The sequence below is a fragment of the Notamacropus eugenii genome, chromosome 1 (assembly GCF_028372415.1).
Source record: "Notamacropus eugenii isolate mMacEug1 chromosome 1, mMacEug1.pri_v2, whole genome shotgun sequence".
NCBI classification, from domain to species: Eukaryota; Metazoa; Chordata; class Mammalia; order Diprotodontia; family Macropodidae; genus Notamacropus; species Notamacropus eugenii.
The window spans coordinates 211,173,523-211,194,815 of NC_092872.1; the positions used below are offsets into that span (position 1 = coordinate 211,173,523).

General features: G+C 36.3%; 1 protein-coding gene across 1 annotated transcript in view; it reads left to right on the forward strand.

Moving 5' to 3' along the window:
* Positions 1–21,293, forward strand: part of TBC1D12 (TBC1 domain family member 12) — a 136,081-nt gene that overhangs the window by 108,763 nt on the left and 6,025 nt on the right. The window contains exons 8-12 of the mRNA XM_072625695.1: positions 3,683–3,777; positions 4,772–4,843; positions 10,528–10,656; positions 10,984–11,093; positions 18,970–19,228. Of these exons, the coding sequence (XP_072481796.1) occupies positions 3,683–3,777; positions 4,772–4,843; positions 10,528–10,656; positions 10,984–11,093; positions 18,970–19,228 (665 nt within the window). The remainder of the gene's footprint in view (positions 1–3,682; positions 3,778–4,771; positions 4,844–10,527; positions 10,657–10,983; positions 11,094–18,969; positions 19,229–21,293) is intronic.

A 21,293-nucleotide genomic window follows, 5' to 3' on the forward strand; every position in this document is an offset into this window, starting at 1 on the left:
GATCTTGAGTAGGAAAAGGGCCACCTCTTTTTCTGAGACTGGAGCTAATTATGAAGGGCATTTGGAGGTATTGAGTAGTAAAGAAGGGAGAGGTTGCAGCAGATAGATTTGATTTCTTCAGTAAAACAGGAGGCATGGTCCTGCTGAGAGGGAGAGGGATGAGATGATGGAGGAGCATCAGGGAGAGAAGGGAAGGTTTAGAATAAGTACTGTGGAGAATGTGGTAAGGGCTCACATGAGGGAGATAGAAAAAGATTTCTTTTTGGTGCTAAAGGCCCAGTTCAAATTAGATAACAAATTCATAACAAATTATTTGACAGTTGTATGATTTTCTCTAGGAGTATTCCTCCTCATATGAGTAAGAAGAGAGAAGTTGGATCAATCAGTGAGGCATTTATTGAACACCTAATATATGCCAGATGTTGAGTTTACAAAGAAAAAATGGAAATAATTTCTTGCTTCAAGGAGCTTACATTCTGTTGAGAAGATTTTGTGTGTGTGTATGTGGGAGTATGTGTGTATGTACATCCACAGTATATGATAGAAAAATCCAAGGTTGGAGTTTGGAGAATAGTGTATAGTTGAATTGGTTAAGATAGGAGCATGGAAAATAAGAACATAACAGTTTTAGAATTGGAGAACAGGAAGGGAGATAATGGCACTGGATGCCACTGTAAAGATGGAAGACTAGGTTTAGGAGGAATGGGGAAGAGAAGAGATCGATGGAAGATGTTATATTGGGAGACAAGAATTTCGTATTTTAAGATCAAGAAGATAAAAACTATTATAGGTATGTGTGGAAGACTTGGAAATTGTGGAGGTTGAAAAGGGAGTTTAAGGAAATATCCTTGTATAGTAAATACAAAAATCTGTGTATAGTAAAGTCCCCAAAGGTGAGGGTAGAGTTTAGTGGGAAGAACAAAACTGTGGACCAAGTACTAAATTCTTCTAAGATAAAGGGAGAATGATCTGGAGGTCAATAGATGACTGGGACAAGGACTTAGAATAGGTGGTTGATGGTCTCTATACCATATCTTTCAGATTGGCAGGGATTTGAATTACTGAAAATATGATGAGGCTTTTATACTTCATAGTCATCACTGACTGTTGATAGTTTTATCTTACCACCTAGTGTGTTGCACATAATTTTCTTTGCTTCCTCTCCCCATCTCTTTAAAATCATCTAAGTCTTAATCCATCTTTTGAAGACTCTTTCACTAAAGATCACTGTTTAATTGTTCCCCACATAGAGCTAGTTGTTATAAACACCCTTTAACTGTCAGCTTTTCTTCCTCTGCTTTTACTCTGCCAGCTAGAAAACAAAGTATTCCTTCTCGATCCTGAGGACAGCCCTAAAAGGGAGTATGGTATGGGATGGAGCAAGTCAGTGCATTCCTCTTCAGCTATTTTCAGGAATCTTATTGCCAGCTTGGTTGTTTTTCTAACCGCTCTTTTTTTTATGAAAGATATAATTTGAGATTGTGACCCTAGGAACAACTTTTTCTAGGCTAGAAATTTGGATGAAGAAGAGATTCTAGAAGTTGACAGAAATTACAGTTTTTTTTTGTGACTAAAAACAAAATCTATTCCCTAATGTAAAAGAAAATTTGACTTTTGAACCATTTCATGGCTGATTAGCTTCAGTTCTGTTAATGTGATCAGCTTATCTTTTCTATGCCTTGTGGCATACCTTGTGTATTCTAGGCATTCAGCAAATGCTGATTAAAGTAATATTTGTTTTCTTCTGCATTATAATGTTCTCATACATGCATATATACATATGTATATATGTATGTATGTATATATATGTACATATGTAAACATATACATGACACACACACGAAATCTTTGTCATAAAGAATTATAGAATTTCCAACTTAGGTCTGAACAATAATTCCCCACTACAACATCTCTAGTAAATGATGATTTTTAAAACTTGGCTTGAAGTACATTCTGCTTTTGAACCATTATGTTAGACATTTTTTCTTTTTTTTTTCAAGTTGAAAGCACTCTTGTTGTGTAACAGCTTCCACAGATTGCTTCTAGTTCTGCCCTTCGAGGCCATAGTTAGTCTCTGAAGTAGTAAGAATAATGACAATAGTAGCTAGCACTTACGTTGCGCTTCAACATTTGTAAAGCTCTTTGCAAATATTATATCACTTTATCATCATAGCAACCCTGCTATTATTTTCTCAGTTTTACACATGAGAGACAACTGAGGAAGAAAAAGGTGAAGTGATTTGCCCAGGGTTACCGAATTAGTAAGTGTCTGAAGAATGAATTTGAACTCAGGTCTTCTTGAATCCAGATCTTGTGTATACCATTTAGCTGCTTCTAGAACTTTGTTAAAATTAAAAATGTTCCATCAGCAGGTTTAATAAACTACTATGATTTCTAAAATTTCTTTCAGTGTTCTGAGTAGCTTTCAATCTGAGAGGGACATGACAAACATTAATCTTTACAGTGAAATAGTCCTAAATTTAAAATGGTAAAAGTGATGAGAGCAATAAAGAAAAACCAGCACTGATGAGATTTATTTGAGATTTTATTCTTTGGATATGGGATTCCCACAGAGAGAACTCGTTCTGCCAGTGCCAGAGGGTTTTTCTCACTTTGAGGTTGGCTCTCTATCCACTGTCTGCTGCTACCTCTCTTATCTGGAAACAGAACAGTTTCATTATTTATAGTAAATAGCAGTTGACTTAATTTTAGTTGTAGTAAAAGTTCAAATGAGATGGAAATACAACACTATGAAAAGAGCACTAACGATGGATGGGGTGACTGACACACAGCTGTATTCCCTGCTGTTGAGGAGGCCAAAGCTGGCCAACCTGTTGAGCTTGGGTGTTCTGAGCTGCAGTGAGCTAAGTCAATCAGGTGTTTGAGCTGAGTTTGGCATTAATATATTGAGTCCCTAGGAGTGGGACCATCTAGGGAAGGGATGTCTATGGAAAAACAGGGGAGCAGGCCAAAGCTCCCTTGATGATCAGTATGGGATTGAGCCTAGGAGTAGCCTTTGTTCTTCTGTCTTGGAAAAAATAGGGACACTTGGATTTTAAAAAGGCTTAAAAAAAAGAAAAAAAAAAGTGTATCAGATATGCGACCGAAAGACCTAACTTCCAGTCTCTGCTTTGCTTCTTCATGTATGACCTTGGACAAAGTCACTTAATCTCTTCAGCTTCCTCATTTGTAATGTGAGAGAATTGGGTTTGAATGATCTAAGGTCCCATGATAGCAGTCAGGATTCTCAACTCTCTTGTTTCTTATTTAGGCATCTTTTTAGTATTAACTGAAAATAATAGACTTTCAGATCTGTGTGACTAATTTTTTTGGCATGAACAGATTATCTTCAGTTTAAAAAGGTAATTGGTCAAAGACCCCATTTTCTTTCATATTAAGAAAAAGCTGTGAATGTAATTTGGAGAGTGCTGACTTTTGAGAAAGTGTTTTTTCATTTTCTGGAATAATTTAGACATCATACCATGTAATTCTCTGAATGGATTAGAGAACAGAAACACTTAAGAAGTGAGGTGGTAATTCCTCCAGGTTCTTGATTATTTAGCTTTGGTTCTTTTGGCTTAAGACTTGATTTTTATTAAACACATCTCATGTATTCATTCCTTGTACATAAGATAAGGCAGTATGGAAGCCAAGTAATTATTTTATTTTATTTACTTGACAGATGTTGGTGTACCTGTTGCTGACCGGGAAGCTAGTCTGGAATTAATTAAGCTGGACATATCCCGCACATTCCCTTCTCTCTATATCTTTCAGAAGGTGAGCCCTTTCACCCCGCTCATAAAAAATGTTCCTCTCTTGTAATAACCAAGAGAGCAAACTATGTAATCTTAGTCTATAAAAAGACTAAATTAAAAAGTAAACAGAAAAAAATTTAATGAGAAAATTTGTTTCATAGAACTGCTCAAAGTATATACCAACTAATGTTGCTAATCAGCAAGTATTCATTAAACACCTACCCTGTGTTAATTACTGTGTTAGTCATTAAGAAGAAAAGTATAGATATAGAATTCTCGAATAGATTTTTAATGATTTCTTATTTTTGTTAAGTATTTTATTTTGTTGATATTTTTCAGTTCTTACTGAATCTTTTCTCTGCTATTAGTAGGAAAAAGTTAAGAAACTTAGCTCAAAAAATTTTAAAGTATTTCTTGAGCACCTGTCATGCTCAAGGCTACAAAAGTTGATATTGAATAACTATCTGCATTCAAGTTTTTATTAATGTAGTTGCTTTTTATTTTAAAAAGCAAGATTGTTAAATTTAAGTTTTATTGTTGTTGCCTGTACTTTACTATGCTATCTTCATTTTGAACATCTATTTCTCCTTTGATAAATAAGTGATTAAAAAAAAGTTCATGCTGCCGAAATTTCTGATACTTTTATCATTATTTAATACAGTTTTGGAGTTCACTTATTATTGTTTTCTGCTGAATTCATTGCATCTAAACATACTAATTTGGGCATAGCATATTTTGATCTACTAAGTTATGAAAAAATTAAAACTTTTTACTTAAATTATCTAGGTTATGTAAATTATGAATGCATTTGGTTTAACTGCCTTTTTATTTTAATATAGAGTTGTTTGTTAATAAAGTACATAATTCACTTTGAACAATATTGAATAAATGGAAAAAATCTTTTTGAAGGAACTATATTAAAATGTGATATCTTAGAATTTGAAGATAAAAAACATAGTATCTGAATACCACTATGCAATTTCAAAAAATAACTTTGTTTTTCCCCTCCCATTAAGGGCGGTCCTTATCATGATGTCTTACATAGTATCTTAGGAGCATATACGTGTTACAGGCCTGATGTTGGTTATGTAAGTATTTTCCTTAATCCTGTTTTAGAATATTAGTTCTGTTGCACAATGAAACATTAACCTTTGGATGATTTGCATATATGCATATTAGGGTTTACTAATATGCCCTAAGCACAACACTTGATGTAAGATTCTTTATATGTATTGGAGATATTTCTTGACATACCAGGATGAAAGGTAGAGAATCTGTAAAAACCACCACAATTTTGCCAGATCAGTAGCATAAAGTGGTCCATTGGTGCTTGTCAGAGAGTCTCTTGTGGAGTTGTGAAGTGGGTATGTGGAGGTGAGGTAGAGAGGGGAAAGTTATGTTTAGAAGGAACAAATGAGAATCATTTTTTTATGTCTCTTGAAGACTCGTTGTAATATATTGCACAGATTTTCTTGTAATGCATTATTAAATCAGTGAATAAGGAAAAAAGATAAGATCTGGACCTGTGAATTCATTAGTGTAGGAGACTCCTTTTCCAATACAGGTAGGAAGGAACCTTACCTGCCCCTTAATGTCTTAATAGAGTTAACTAGGGCACTGAGATTAAATGACTTTTCCGTTGTTATACAGCTAGACTTGAACCAGGTTTCCTTGCTCCAAGGCTGGCTCTTTATCCATTACACTAGGAATTTGGTTGCAGTACTCCTTTACACTCTTAAATGTCATTGAGGCCCCAAAGAGCTTTTGTGTTTTTGGGTTATAACTATTGATATTTACTATATGAAAAATAAAATGTCATTATTATTATGAAAATAGATTTGATCTTGTAGATGCCTTGAAGAAAGGGTCTTGGGATTTCCAAGGGGATCACACTTTGAGAACCACTGCTCTACACTACGCTACCTTTCTTAATGCTACTTCCTCTGCTTACTTTAAAAAGGTAGCTACAAAGTATTGTCTCTCTTGTGGTCTGGATCACTGACAGTCTTCTGAGCCCCAAACAAGTCACTGTTATGTACTAATGCTAGGGGTGGGGAACCTGCAGCTTCTACATTTGTGGGTCCTATATATGTGAGGGTCTGCCAGCCTACTCAATTTTCAACACATTGCTTTACCTTTACCAGTATCATTGCAGTCATATATTTGACAGCATATCACTTCTAGAGTGATTGTTAGTAACTTGAAAAAGTTCATAAATTTGAAAGGGGTTTCAGAGATTATTCCACCTACTCAATATACAGATGAAAAAAAAGTGGCCCAGGCATGAAATGTTAAGAAAAGAAAATGACAAAGATCTTAAGTCAGTTCTTGTGGCAAGTTAGTGACAGAGCCAGGGCTGTTACTGTTCCCCCACTCAATAAACTCCAATGACTATTCTAAGATCAAATATAAACTGCTCTGTTTGGCATTTAAAGCACCTAATAGCCTACTTTTCCAGACTTATACATTATTTCTATTCATGATTCTGTAGTGTAATCAAACTGACCTTACATTTCTTCACACAAGACATTATGTATAAGTTGGTCTTCTATCCCTGGAATGTGTTTCATTTTCTTCGTTCTTTCTTAGAATCCCTTGTTTTCTTCTAAATTTAACTCAGTCGCCACTTTCTACATAACACCTTTCTTAACCTCACATTCCTTCCAGCTTCTAATGCCTCCTACTCCTCCACAAAATTACCTTCTCTCTACCTTTGTGTGAATATGTCTCACGTATAAAATGTTGGCTCCTTGAGGGTAGACTGTTTCATTTGTATCTTTTTATTCTAAGAGCTTAGCACAGTGCTTGGCACATGTTATTTGTTGGTTGGTTGACCATCAGGCCTTGTGTAGACCTGGTCACTCTCCTGTAGATGCACTCTAGTCTATGCTGTTTCCAAAATATAGCACCAAGAACTGAACACAGTACTCCAGATGTGACTTGTCCAGAACAGAGAATGGCAGGACTCTCACCTCTTGGAAAAGATGCTCAGAACACTGAGAAACTGAGTGTTATGTGCCCAGAGGTGCACAGCCAGGAGCCCACAGGTGTGTTAGAGATAGGGTTTGGATTCTTCTACCCATCATTCCACATAGCCTCTTCTATTTAACCACCTAAATATGTGTAAAACTTTTACAAAATAAATGCGGGCTAATTTTAGGGGGAAGCTTCATGCAGAGTGTGGCACTTGAGGTGGGATCTTGAGTGGTGGGAATGGGTTCCATTTATGAGGAAAACAGCCTATGCAAAAGCATGGAGATGAGACGTGGAGTGTTGTTTGGGGGGAACAGCAAGATTGTGAGTTTGGCTGCATTAAAGAGAGTGTGAAGAGGACAAAGACTATTTACAGGTCATGTGACCAAGAAGATGGAGGACTAGACATTTTCTCCAGTCTTCACCTTCTCTCATGCCTCTCCAAATTTGAAATTGTGTGTAAGAAATAAAGCAGTTTCAGCTGTCTCTACAGTTTAGAATATCAAGATCCCAAATGAGGGCAAACAGCAACAGAGAAGGCCATTAATCCCCAACCCCTAATATGCTTACTCATCACCCTTCCCCATCTCCCACTGGGGTCCAGCCCACAGGCATGCAATAGAAGTCAATTTTCTACTTCCCCATATCTCACTCCCACCTGTCCCCGCCCCTCTGCTGAAGAGAGAGTACCAAGGCAGGATGTGTGTGGGGCTGTGTGAGACATTGTTAAGCCTGAGGGAAAGAGTCTTTCTCCCCCTGCCAGTCACTGGGTACTGATGAAAACTGATAAACTCCAGCCACCCAGGAAACTGCCATCAAGAGAGGAGCTGGAAAGTAAGAGATAGAGAAAAGTAAGGGGAAGAGACTGAAATTAGCAGAGATCTCAAGAGCAAGAAAACTAATGAGACCTTGAGCAAAAGTATGTAAATCAAAAGAGGAGGTCATGACAGAAGGGGAAATGACCTTCATATCAGGGGAAAGATTTCAGGCATCTGTAAACAAATATCATTTTAAAAAAAGAAAATGAATCAATACCTGATAAGGCAGAGGACCCTGATATTCCCAAGAGATCATAGAATCTCAGCAGAATGTTCTTGAATTATTTAAATAATAATAATGATAATAGTGGACATTTCTATAGTGCTAGCCACTGTCCTAAGTGTGCACTTTGCAATTATTATCTCATTTGATCTTCATACTGAACTTTAGAGGTAACTGCTATTATTATCCCTATTTTTACAGATAAGGAGACTGAGCTAATCAGAAGTTAAGTGATTCCCTTGCCCAGGGTCCCATAGCTAGTAGGTTCTCAGACTGGATTGGGATTCAGGACTTCCTGATTCCAGGCCTGGCGTTCTATCCATTGTTACCTACTGCCTCTAAGTGAAAAGAGAAAGCAGAATTTATGTCTTGCACAGCAGAAAAGTTTGGCAGAAGAGAAAAATTTGAATGCATGGTAGCAAATCTCACCAAAGAAACAAAAGAAAGTAACTTGAGTGGGAGTGCAAACGGTGGAAGTACAAGATAATCTGGAAGAAAAGAAGCAAAAAACAATGACACTGAAAGAATGCATGATCCCCATAAAAGCAAAACATTTTGATCTCAAAGATATGATGTGTGGATATAACTTATGGAATATAGAATTCATAGAAAAACACAAATCAAAGAATCTGAACACCATGCTACATGAGAACTACCTGGAATTTCTGAACATAGAAAACAAAGTATCATTTGAAAGAATCTACAGATTGCCTCCAGAAAAAAGCCCTGGACCGCAGACTCTAAGAGTGGTTTAAATTGAATAATTCCGATGATAAAAATATTATGATAAAAATTAAGTGATAAGGAGAAAGACCTTCAAATATAAAAAAAACTAAAAAGGAAAACTGAATAACTGGACTATTTTACTTTCTCTGGAAACTACAGGAGAAGATGGAATAATATATTCCAAATAGCAAAGGAGTTCAAGATGCTACTGAAGGTTTCTGATCCTGCAAATCTGAACCTAACCATTAATTTAAAAATGTGGATGTTCAATAAAGAGAGGTACTGAAAACATTCCTAGAAAGAAACCAGACCTGCAGAAATTATTTGCTTCTCAGACACTCCAAACAACAGAATTATAAGGACAAATAAATATAGCAACCAAGAGTAACGACAACAGAAGGATCATGAAGAGATTCCATTCTAATTACACGAGACAAGTCAAGTAGAAGTGATAGTGGAGAAACAGTGTATAAATAAGGCTAGAAAGATAGGTTGGAACCAAATTAGGAAGAAGTTGAAATGCCCCTTAAAAATAATTTGTATTTGATTCTGGAGATTTTTTCAGCAGTGACACTTCTGAACAATGGAGTGCGTGGTTATATCCTTTAGGAATAAATCATTTTGGCAGCTATATAGAGGATGGTTTGGAAGGGAGAGAGATTTGAGGCAAGGAGCCCAATTAAGGCTTTTATAATAATCTAGGACCTGGTGAGGACTTGAAGGAATTAGGGAGGTGACCATGTTGATGGAGAGGAGACTGATGGAAGAGATGATGAAGAGATACAGTTGACAAGATTTGGATGTATGGGAAGGGAGGAGTTAATGATTTTAAGATTGTGAACCTGTTTGACTGGAAGGATAATGATGTGTTTTATAGAAATTAGGAAAGTTCTGGAAAGATGAATATTGGAAGATGAATTCTGTTTTGGACATGTTGAATTTGAAATATATATAGGATGAAGAATATGAAATATCTAATAGGCAGTTAGTGATGAGTGACTGGAGCTCAAGAGAGGTACTAAGGAATAGATCTATAGATTTGAGAGTCATCTACATAGTTAACCCCATGGGAGAGGATTCACTGAGAGAATGTAGAGAGAAAAGAGACCCCAGGACAGAACCTTGAAGAACATACAGAATTAGGGGGTATGATCTGAATGATTAGCCAGCAAAGGAGATACAGGAGTGGTCAAGATAATAGTTGGGGAGGGAAGAGAAAGCAGTGTCCTGAAAGCTCTGGTAAGGATAAGTGGGAAGGGATGGTCCACATTGTCATGTTTTTTTTCCTTAAAGAATTCAAGAAGGATAAGAGTTGAGAAAGGCCTTAAAAGATGGTTGGTTAACTTTGAAAAGAAGATTCACTTGAGTAATGAGATAGAAAGTCATCTGACTAAGGAGAGGGAGAAGAATCAACTATCAGAAACTGGAAAGAGAAAATAAGTGATGATGTCATGGTGTTTTGAAATGTAGAGAATAGGAGAAAAGGGAGCTCTCAGAAAATGTCATTTTATTTTTTAGTAAAATAGCAAATTAAAGATGGATTCGAATCCAGGTGTAGTTCTCTTTTCTTCATTCGGGCTTAGCTGAGAGGGTGGTGGAAGAGATGGTGTGGGAGAAGACTTGGAACGACCTCTGTGGGGAATGACAATTGTAGCAGCTCCCCCACCCCCTTTCTTACCAAACAAAATAGATGTTTGTTTTGTAAGTGAGGGGAGAATTAGGCTTTAATTCTCAATGGATAGGGGACGTGATTAAGTGGTAGGATTGTAGCTGGTACTTTGAAAGGAAGAACGTTAAGTGGACTAATATCTGATTGGATTACTGCCTCAGCATTGTAAGATAGTTTGTAACAGGTAAAATTTTAACATTTTTTTAAACATTCCACTAGCATTAGAGATAAGATTATAATGATTATAATGAACTTTTAGTCATTATTTGTCTTTACTGGAGAAAGTCGCAGAACTGCTTTGTAATTAGACTTACTCTGATTATTATTCTACCCAAAATTTATTAGCTCCTTTTCTTGTTGAAGGTCCAAGGGATGTCCTTCATTGCTGCAGTACTCATTCTCAACTTGGAAGAGGCAGATGCTTTCATTGCCTTTGCAAATCTCTTGAATAAGCCATGCCAGTTGGCCTTTTTCCGTGTAGATCATAGCATGGTAAGGACATTTAACAGATATATAACAATTTTCATTTTGACTTTGAATATATGTTCTAAAAGTTAAATTCTTTTTACAGTGAAAAGTAAGTATTAGGAAGGCTAGAATAATTATTCTGCAACCTAAATGCTATATTAGAAACATGCATGATCAGAAAAAAGGTTGACATGAGTGGTAATAAAGCTATATTTTCTTTTGATAAACCTCAATGATAAGGAATTTATTCCTGTAATTATCGGAATTTCCTTTTTTTTAATCAATTATCAATTGTCAGTTATCAATTATATCATTTATCAGTTATATCAGTGGTCATATTTTTATTTGCAGATGTTGAAATATTTTGCAACATTTGAAGTATTTTTTGAAGAAAATCTTTCCAAACTATTTCTTCATTTCAAGTCTTACAGTCTTACTCCTGACATATACTTGATAGACTGGTAAGTAATAGAGCATGATTCCTTATAACCAGTTAAAATAGGCACTTTTAAATAGTATCCTGTGGAAGTAGGATGGGTCTTACAGAATTGTGTTTTATGTTAACATACAGTCTAGTCTCTCCTTTTGAAGGAGTTAGATTTTGGGAAATCCCTTGATATAGAGGAATCCACAAGTACTGGTTTTGGACAAAGTAAAATGTATTAATGCCCATGTTTTAAAACTTTCCCTTTTCTCAATGTTTTAAGTTTTTCTGATTGAATTAAAGAGGAAACCTTGTCTGCATTCTGATCCATCTTTAATCTACTCTTTTAACATATTTTTATTCACTTTTTAATAAAAATATGCTTAGAACAGAAACAGCAACAACAGCAGTCAACCAGGGAGCAGCATGGCTAGAGTGTAACCAAGGAGCAAGAGACTGTTGAATCCACGATGGACTGTCAGGGTGGGAATATGTAAAGTTTCCAATCTATAATCCTCATAGGGTTTTCTGGGCAGTATGTTAAAATTATTATCCTACGGGGAGAGTCATGACATTGATTTAAAGATAAAAATAAAAAATAAAAATAAAAAGATAAAGATAAAAGAGAAATTATTTTAAAGTAACTGCAGACAGTATAAAATACTTGGAAATCTGCCTGCCAAGACAAACTCAAGAACTGTGTGAAGTTACAAAAAACACTTCACACAAAGTCAGATCTAAACACTTGGAGAAATATTAATTGATCATGGGTAGGCTAATTCGGTGTAATAAAACGACAATTCTACCTACATTAATATGCTTATTTAGTGCCATACTAACCAGACTACAAAAAAATTATTTTATAGCACTAGAAAAAATAACAATTCATGTGGAAGAACGTAAGGTCAAGAATATCAAGGGAAAAATGGAAAGGAAAGTAATTTACCAGTACCAGATCTCAAACCATATTATGAAGAATTAATCATCACAACAATCTGGTATTAAGAAATAGAATGGTGGCTCAGTGGAATAGATTAAATACATAATACATAGTAGTAAATGACCATAGTAATCTAGTGTTTGACAAACCCTACGATCCCGGCTTTTCAGACAAGAGCTCTATTAAAGAAGAGGGCTATCTCCATTCATCCTGACCTCTATCTGGCCATTGGACCCAGATGGCTCTGGAGGAGAAAGTGAGGCTGGTGACTTTGCAGAGCCCTTCCTCACTTAAATCCATTTCACTTGCAAGTCATAGTATCACCTTCCAGATGTCATGGTCCTGTTTGAGAACAAACAACACAGTAGCAGCTATTTAACAAAAATTTCTGGGAAATCTGGAAAGCAGTTTGCCAGAAACTAAGTATAGACCAACATCTCATACTGTATACTAAGAAAAAGTCAAAATGGGTACATGATTTAGACATATAGTGTGATATCATGAGCAAATTAAGGAAGGAAATTTACCTGTCAGATCTTTGGATAAGGGAAGAATTTATGATCAAACAAAAGATAGAGAATTTTAGGGGATGTGAAATAGATAGTTTTGATTATATCAAATTTCACAGTTTTTGCACAGGCAAAACTGGTGCAACCAAGATTAGAAGGAGAGTGGGAAACTGGGGAAAAAAATTTATAGCATGTTTCTCTGATAAAGGCCTCATTTTTCAGATATATAGAGAACTGAGTTAAATATATAAGAACATGAGTCATTTTCCAGTTGAGAATTGTCAAAGGATACATGAACAGGCAGTTTTCAGATACAGAAGTCAATGTTTTGCATAATTGGACATGCATAATATATGTCAAGTTGCTTGCCTTCTCAAAGAGGGAGGGAGAGAGTTTTGAACTCAAAATTTTAAGAATGAATGTTAAAAATTTTTTACATGTTATTGAGAAAAAATAAAATTAAAAGCAGAAAAAAAGCTAAAGCAGTTCTAACTATACAGATATAAAAGCTATAATTATAGGTTTTTTTAAAAGCTCAATCATGTTATTTTTTAATATGTTATCTCCATTTTCAATTACTTGAAATTCTTCCATCTAAGGCCTGAGCATTATTGGGTGGGATAAGAGTAAAGAACTTGATATTTAATCCAGAAGGCCCAAACCAGGCTACAGCCTGGGAGAACAACAACATGGGAGAAAGGACTTGGGCTAAATTTTTTAGTAGAGCATAGTTGAAGACATTTGTAGAGCATTATACATCTAAAGTCAAGCCAAATCAACAAGCATTTTTAAGCATGTGCTATGTCCTAGGCATTGTGATAAGCACTGGGGATTCAAAGAAAGACCTGCTGTCAGAGCTCACGTTCTGATTGTGGAGACAGCATGCAAACTACTACATATAAACAAGATATAGATAAAATTTTTAAAAAATTGATAATCTTAGTGGGAAGGCACTAGCACCAGGGAAGTGGAAAAGGATTCTTGTAGAAGGTGGGCTTTTAGCTGGGATATTGAAGGAAGCCAAGGAACATGAGAGATGAGATGAGGAGGGACAACATGTCAGGTATGGAGTGCAGTCAGTAAAAAGGTAGGTGTCTAGAGAGGGAATGTGATGTGCAAGGAACAGCAAGAAGACAAGTATCACTGTGTGTAAAGTACATAAAAAGGAAAGATGTTATAAGAAGACCAGAAAGGTTGGAAAGGGCCAGATTATGGAGGCTTTAAAAACCAAATATAGGATTTTATATTTGAACTGGAGTTTTTATTGAGTAGGGGCACAATGTGGTCAGACCTATGCTTCAGTGAATCAGTTTGACAACCTGAGTGGAAAATGAACCCCAGAGTTGAGGCGGGTTATTGGAGTAGTCCAAGGGTGAGGTGATAAGGACTTGCCTCAGGCAAGTCTCAGAGATAAGAAGGGACCAAAATGTATAAATTGATAGACCTTGGCAACTGATTGAATATGGGGAGTGAGAGTAAAGAATTGAGGATGACATCTGGGTTGGGAGCCTAGGTGACTGGGAGGATGGTGGTGCTCTCTACAATAATAGGTTTGTAAGGAGAGAGGGTTTTTGGGAAAAGATAATGAGTTCAGGTTTGGGCTTGCTGAGTACAGGATGTCTATGGGACATCTCCCTAGTTTGAGATATCCAACAGGCAACTGAAAATTCAAGACTGGAATCATGAGAGAGGGTAGGGCTTGACTGAAAGATTTGAGAATTGTTTGTACAGAGATGATAATTGAATACATGGGAGCTGATGAGATCACCAAATGAAATAGTCTAGAGGGAGAAGAGAAGGGGCCCAGGACAGAGCCTTGGGGGAGACTCACAGTTAATGGATATAACCTGATAAAGATCCAGCAAAGGAGACTGAAAATAAGTAGGAAGACAGATAGGAGTATAGCCAGGAGAGAGCAGGGGTGATTAAGAAATGGTACAAAGTCTGTAGAATGGTCAGGAAAGATGAAGCTTGAGAAAAAGCCATTTTTAGATTTGTCGTTTAAGAGATTATTAATAACTTTGAGTCCTGAGCTCCAGAGGTAGAGGGTAGAGCAAGGAGTCATGGCATGACGATGACTCTGTGATTCTGGAAGCAGTCAGAGGTGTAATAATCAGTGTTCTGAATAGTAAATTACCATCTGTAAAGCAGTTGACAGTGTGTTGCTTATGAAAAATCGAAAATGTGTTCATTTCAAAATCTTCCCTGGGATTTTGCCTGGCACCCAACACTCAGCATGTCTAAAACTGAACTCCTCTTGTCCATCTTTCAGTCTTAACAAATTCTTTTTATGGCACCAATTTGGGAGGTGTTATGGTACAGAGAAAAAAGAATTGGATTTGAAGTCAGAGGACCTGGATCTGAATACCTGCTCTTCCATTTACCATCTGTATGTCCTCAGAAAGTCATAGAAGGCCACTTGTTTCTAGTTGTCTCATTTGGAAATGAAAGAGTTGGACCAAATGGCATTTAAGGTTCCTTCTAATTCTAGCTCTGTAATCTTATGAACTTTTCCATTCACACAGGCTTTCAGTATCCATCTCCTTTTCTTTCAACTTCAATCAGTTGCCAAGTTCACTTGATTTTACTTCTGTAACAGCTTTCAAGTCTGTCCTGTTCTCCCTGTATTGCTCCCCATCATAGTTCAGGATTACTTGAGAGTCATTACTTGTGTAGAGTTGAGCCATCAACTTTTCAGAGGAAACATCAAAATCATTGCCAAATTAGATGAAAGAATTAAAGTGAAAAAATATCGTCTACAATTGAAACAACCAAAAATAGGAAATGAAAAAGGATAGATATTGACACAGGTTTCACTATTTACTAAGGAAATTTATTCTTCACACAAGAACTGTGATCTTAATTTCTCATACTCTTGTACCTTAAATGATTCCTGTCTTGTAAATTTTTGGAAAGGATCCACCCAATTTCCTAAGGGCTTTTATCTCTAGGTTTCTAGCATAGATACCAAAAAATCTCACACATCCATCAGATATCCCAATCCTTTGGACTTCTTCATCATACCCTCTCTCTGGGTAATAACGCCTACCTCCCCTTCCCCCACCCCCCCACTTTCCCTTAAGTCTGTAAACTCCTTGAAAGAAGGTTGTTTTTGCTGTTGTTTAGTTGATTTGTTGTGTCCAGTTCTTTATGACTGGGCAGAGATACTGGAGGGGTTTTGTCATTCCCTTTTCCAGCTGATTTTAGAGATGTGGAAAAAAGAGGCAGACAGTGTTAAGTGACTTACCCAGGGTCACACAGCTAAGTAAATTTCTGGGGCTGGTTTTGAATGCAGGTCCTAGTCTGCCACCCAGCTTCAAATCTTTTGCCTTTCTATATATCTCTAGCACTCAGCCCAGTACTTGACACTTAGTAAGTAAAGTACTTAATACCTGTTTATTGACTGACTCAAAGAGAATCTGATGCTTTTCCCAAACTCATGGATGTTAGATCTTGGACAAACTCCCATTGTAATGAGTTCTGCACAGTTTAATGTTTGCACATACTGGAAACTTTAGAATTCATTATATATCCAGGAGGCAAAATCTAAGAGTTTAGTAATATTCTGTTGGGATGATAATAGCAGTAATCCTGAAAATAGAAGTTGAAGGAATTTGATGTTTGTAGTTTAATCTGTGACTGAATAAATAACTAGATGCCTGAGCAGTCAGATATGCTTCTGGCAGAGTAACTCGAGCTCCTAAAGCAAGAATCAGCAGAATTTAAGAATTGTTTATGTCCCTCTGGTAGCCATTGTGTCCTGACATCATCTTTGTCTGTAGAATGTGTGATCCTTTAGGACACCAGTTCCTTTGTAGGGTGGTAGAGGACTACGTGGGATGTTAAGTGTTCATCATCCAGCACTGGGTATTGATGCTTTTTGGTTTTCTCAATTTAAATGAAGCAAAAATTGAGTATTTTCATATTCCACCATAGTTCCTTTTAGAATTTCAAATGCTTGTGTCAGGTATAGTTGCTAAGGAGTCTCCATCTATAATTTTTTTTAAAATTGAAGGGTTAACCTAAGAAAATAAAAATTCTAATGTTAAGTATTTTAAAATTAAGATTAAAGGATAGCACTGTGAAATCTGTAAAGATAACATATTTAGTATTTACATACTTGTGACAACTTTTCATTTGTTCACTTGAGGAAAAAGACTGTGCGTAAGTATATGTGACTATGGAAAAAACAAGTACTGCAAATACATCAATTTGTACTGGTGATTCCAACTGCAGAAACATGTGTGTACGTATGTTTATACTCATATGTATACATATATGCATATGGCAGATCCAAGGTGGAGTGAAAAGAGGACTTGTATCTGCATTCTACTTAGGGAGGCCCTGGGCAGTCTATAGAGAAAGAAAGATCTTCAGAAGCCAGCAGCAGCCGTGATGTAGCTCAGACCTCAGAAGCCAATCTGGGTTTCATTTCCAAGGTCTAGCTCAATCTGCAGAGGAATAATCAGGGTAGGAATCCCAGGAGCCAAAAGGGAGTCCACAATTCTGCTCTTCTGAGCTAACAGAGCTTTCCAGCTGGCAAATAGAGAATCCAGCAGCAGTTTACTCTTTCTTGGAACCACACTCTGGTCAGGAAATTGCAAAGCTCAGACTAGGGGGGTAGCAATCAGATTTTGTCTATATCAGACCATTTTGGGAAAACTGAAAGCTTGCAGGTCCCCATCCTGTTTCTAAGATCCTGGAATAACAACACTCAATACTTCTAGAAAGCAGCAAAAAGACTACCCCTAAAGTGTAGCAGAGCCCAGCCCTAATATCAAGTCTCAGGAAGAATGAGCAAACATAAAAACAACCCCACCATAATGAGCTATTATGTTGTCAGGGACACTCAAGACATAAATACAGAAGAGAATGACTCCAAAACATCACAAGTATTGCCTTGGAGAAAAACACAGCTTGGACATCAACTCAACGAGAATTCTTGGAAGAGAAGAGAATAAATAGAATGAGATTGGTTTAGGAAAAATTTTGAAAAGAAATGGGAGTTGTGAAACAAAGAAAAGGAAAGGGAATTAACAGCTTGGAACAATAGGTACAAAACGTTGTCCAAACAACAAACTCGAGAAAAATTTGAATGGACCAAATAGATGTGAATGACTCCATGAGGCCACAAGAAATATTAAAACAAAGTCCAACAACTAAAAAGTAGAAGAAAATGTAAAGTATCTTATTTTATTATAAGATACTTATAATGAAATGGTAACATTTGACCTTGAAAGAGATCAAAGAAAAAGAATTTAGGAATCAAGGGAATACCCATGGATTGGGGAATGGATAAACAAATTATGGTATGTGATTGTGATAGAATACTATATTGCTGAACTCTTCAGTGTAATAATCAATCAGGATTCCAGAAGACTGATGAGGAAGCATTCCATCTACCTTCTGATAGAGAGGTCAAGGACCCAGCATGTAGAATGAGACTTTTTGGAACATAGTCAGTGTAGAAATTTGTCTTCTTGTCTTATATATGTGTATAATGGGTTTTGTTTTTCTTATTTTCTCTTTGGGGTTGGGGGATGGGAGTGTTGAGGTGGAAGAAAAGAGAAAAGGCATCTTGGCTGATTAAAACAAAAAACAAATTAAAAATTTTTGGGGGAACCTCTAAGCCATGCATTGACCAATCACAATTCCCTGAGGACTCTTATCAATACTGTCTACCTCCTGCCAGAGAAGTGATAGACTCAGAGCAGAGATTGACACATTTTTTTTTTTTTAGATATGACCAAGAAGAAATTTTGTTCTCTTTGACTATACATGGTTTTAACAGATTTTGTTCTTAAAAGTGGAGGTGGGCTTGGGGAGGAAGTGGGAGGAAGAGAAAACTGATCTTTGTTTGAAAATAAAATTTAATTAAAAAAATTAAATATGCTTACCATTTAAAGTTTTTTTTTTTTTTTACTACCACCTATATTATGTTATCTGTGTGTGTGTTTATGTTTATGGAATGGCCTTCAGATATAATAATAAATACCCTGAAATATCGGGGCATTTATTCATTGGCTAATAAATATCAAGTGTATAATTTATTCAGAAATGTTATATATATATATAAACTCTTACTAAATATATGCATGTTCTTAGATTGATACCCTTAAGGTTTTTTCCTTTGGTAGTAGATTGTTAAATGTGCAAAAACTAATTCATAAATTAAAGAGCTTTATTTTATTTCATTATAAACTATTTCAAGAAGATAATGTTTTCTTTAAAAAAGTAGTAAGCAACATAGAATTTGATTTCAGAATTAAGATAGAATTTATTTTTGATTCATGAGATGTATTTTTGTGGGCTGGATTGCTATACCAAGGGGAAATTTCAGACATTTGTATTGTTTGTGTCTCCATACAAGTGGTTGTACTGGAGATTGCTAAAGAAATAAAAGTCTCTGAAGAGATTTTATAAATTGTAATCTAATAACAAGCTAATTTTTTCTGCCAATCCAGGATCTTCACGCTGTATAGCAAGTCACTTCCACTTGATCTGGCCTGTCGAGTTTGGGACGTCTTTTGTAGAGATGGAGAAGAATTTTTATTTAGAACAGGATTAGGAATCCTTCGATTATATGAAGATATACTTCTGCAAATGGACTTTATTCATATAGCACAGTTTTTAACCAAACTGCCAGAGGACATCACGTCAGAAAAGCTTTTTAGCTGTATAGCAGCTATTCAGATGCAGAATAGCACCAAAAAATGGACACAGGTAAATTCTTTTTTTCCCAGCCCTAATAAAGATGGTAAATCAGTCCTTTGATGTCAGACCAACGAGTTACAAATTTTTCAGATGTCAGTGCTGAAGAAGTTTCCAGTCATTTTTATGTATTTGAGGATAACTTACTTTATGATCTTATGTAAATGCAGTGGAATGAAATAAGCATTCTTTTACCCTTGCAATACTAAAACTTTTTTTTCTACAACATTTTACCAGTATAAACAAAATATAACTCACAACATTATCTGTAGTTAACAGGGGACTAACTCTTGTTATTTCCATGATATTTCATGTAAACCATAAAAATACACACCTATAGTATATTTTTAAAGAGTACTTTGTTTATTCCATATATCCCAGTGGCTGGAAAAAGAAGATAACAAACAGCCCCTCTACTTTAAGAGCATGTGATTACACACAGGACATTAAACAATAACAGATAATACTGGAAGGGGTGCGACCATAAAAATGTACCTTAGATGCCAAATACGTAGAACTTTGAAAGATCTCTAACTTCATTTGTGTGTCTGTATCCTCCATATTTCATGAGTTTCCATTCCTTCCATCTTCTGGTGATGAGGCTCTTCAAACTTACTGCAAGGTCCTTGTGTTACACAGATAATTGGTTAGGCTTCGTTCATGAGACCTTTCTCGTTTGATAAAACTTAATAGATCTTGTGTTCGGCTAGTTATACAGCCTTTCAGAAACTGGAATTACCTCCGTTTTGATACAAGTCATAAGAACATCACAAAATTTCAGTCAGAAGTGGCCTTGGATGCTCTCCAGGCATTTTCTCTGGCTCTCTCTTAAGTCTAGAAAGCTTTCTTTTCTCATCTCTGCCTCCTGGTGTCCCTGGCTTCTCTCAAGTTCCTAAAATTGCAGCTTCTCTTGGGAGCCTTTACCAATCCCCCTTAATCCCAGTGCTTTCCCTCAGTTAATTATTTCATACTTACCCTGTGTGTAATTTGTTTATATCTAGTTGTTTGCTTGTGTCTCCCATTAGATGGGAAGCTCCTAGAAGACAGGAACTGTCTTTTGCCCTTTTTTATTCTGAGTGCTTAGCACAGTGCTTGGAACATAGTAGGCAGCTGGTAAATGCTTATTGACTGACTCACTTAATGTCGAAAGTCTAATGATTTTGACTGAGCCCAAGTTTTACAGAACAAATCCTTTTATTAAGGGGATTTGTTCTGTGAAGTTTGGATTCAGTCAGAGAGCTACGCTTGAGGACCTAGAAAGCCACATGTGGCCTTGAAGCTGCAGGTTCCCCATCCCTGCTTCTAACCCAACTAATGTCCAAACAGATCCCCTCTATACAACAACTGATTCTCAACAACTGATCACTCAGCTTTTGCTAGTACACCTGATCTACCTCTCAAGGCAGCCATCCATTTTTAGATCACTTTGATTGTTAGGAAGTTTTTCCTTGCATCAAGCCCAAATTTGCCTCTTTAAAATTTCTACCTATTATTTCTACTTCTGTTTTCTAGGGATAAACAGAAAAAGCATAGTATCTTTATGACTACTTTTCAAATGCTTAGACAACTATCCCTCCTCCCAATCTTTTCTCAGCTAAATGTCCCCAGTTCTGTCAACTAATATTCATATGACATAAAATTGAGACTCCTGAACCATCTCTACCTTAACAATATCCCTCCTAAGTTATGTTGTCCAGTATCGAAAATAATACTTCAGATATATTCTGACCACAACAAACTAGGGTGGGGCTATCACTTCCTTTTCCATTATGTTATGCCGCTCTTCATGTATCAAAAAAATTGCTTTCAGTTTTTTTGACTGCCTGTCACATTGCTGACATATTAAGCTTGCATGTCACTAAAATTGCCAGATTTTTTTTTCAGATATACTGTTCTGTATGTAGCCATACCTTCCCCATCTTGTAATTTTGGAGTTAATTTTTTGAGCCCAGGTAGAATACTGCATTTATCCCTCTTAAATTTTACTTTATTAGATTTGGCCCACCATTTTAGCCTGTCAAAATCTTTCCGAACCCTTATGCTGACACCTTGTTAGCTATCTTCCCTATTTTTTGGT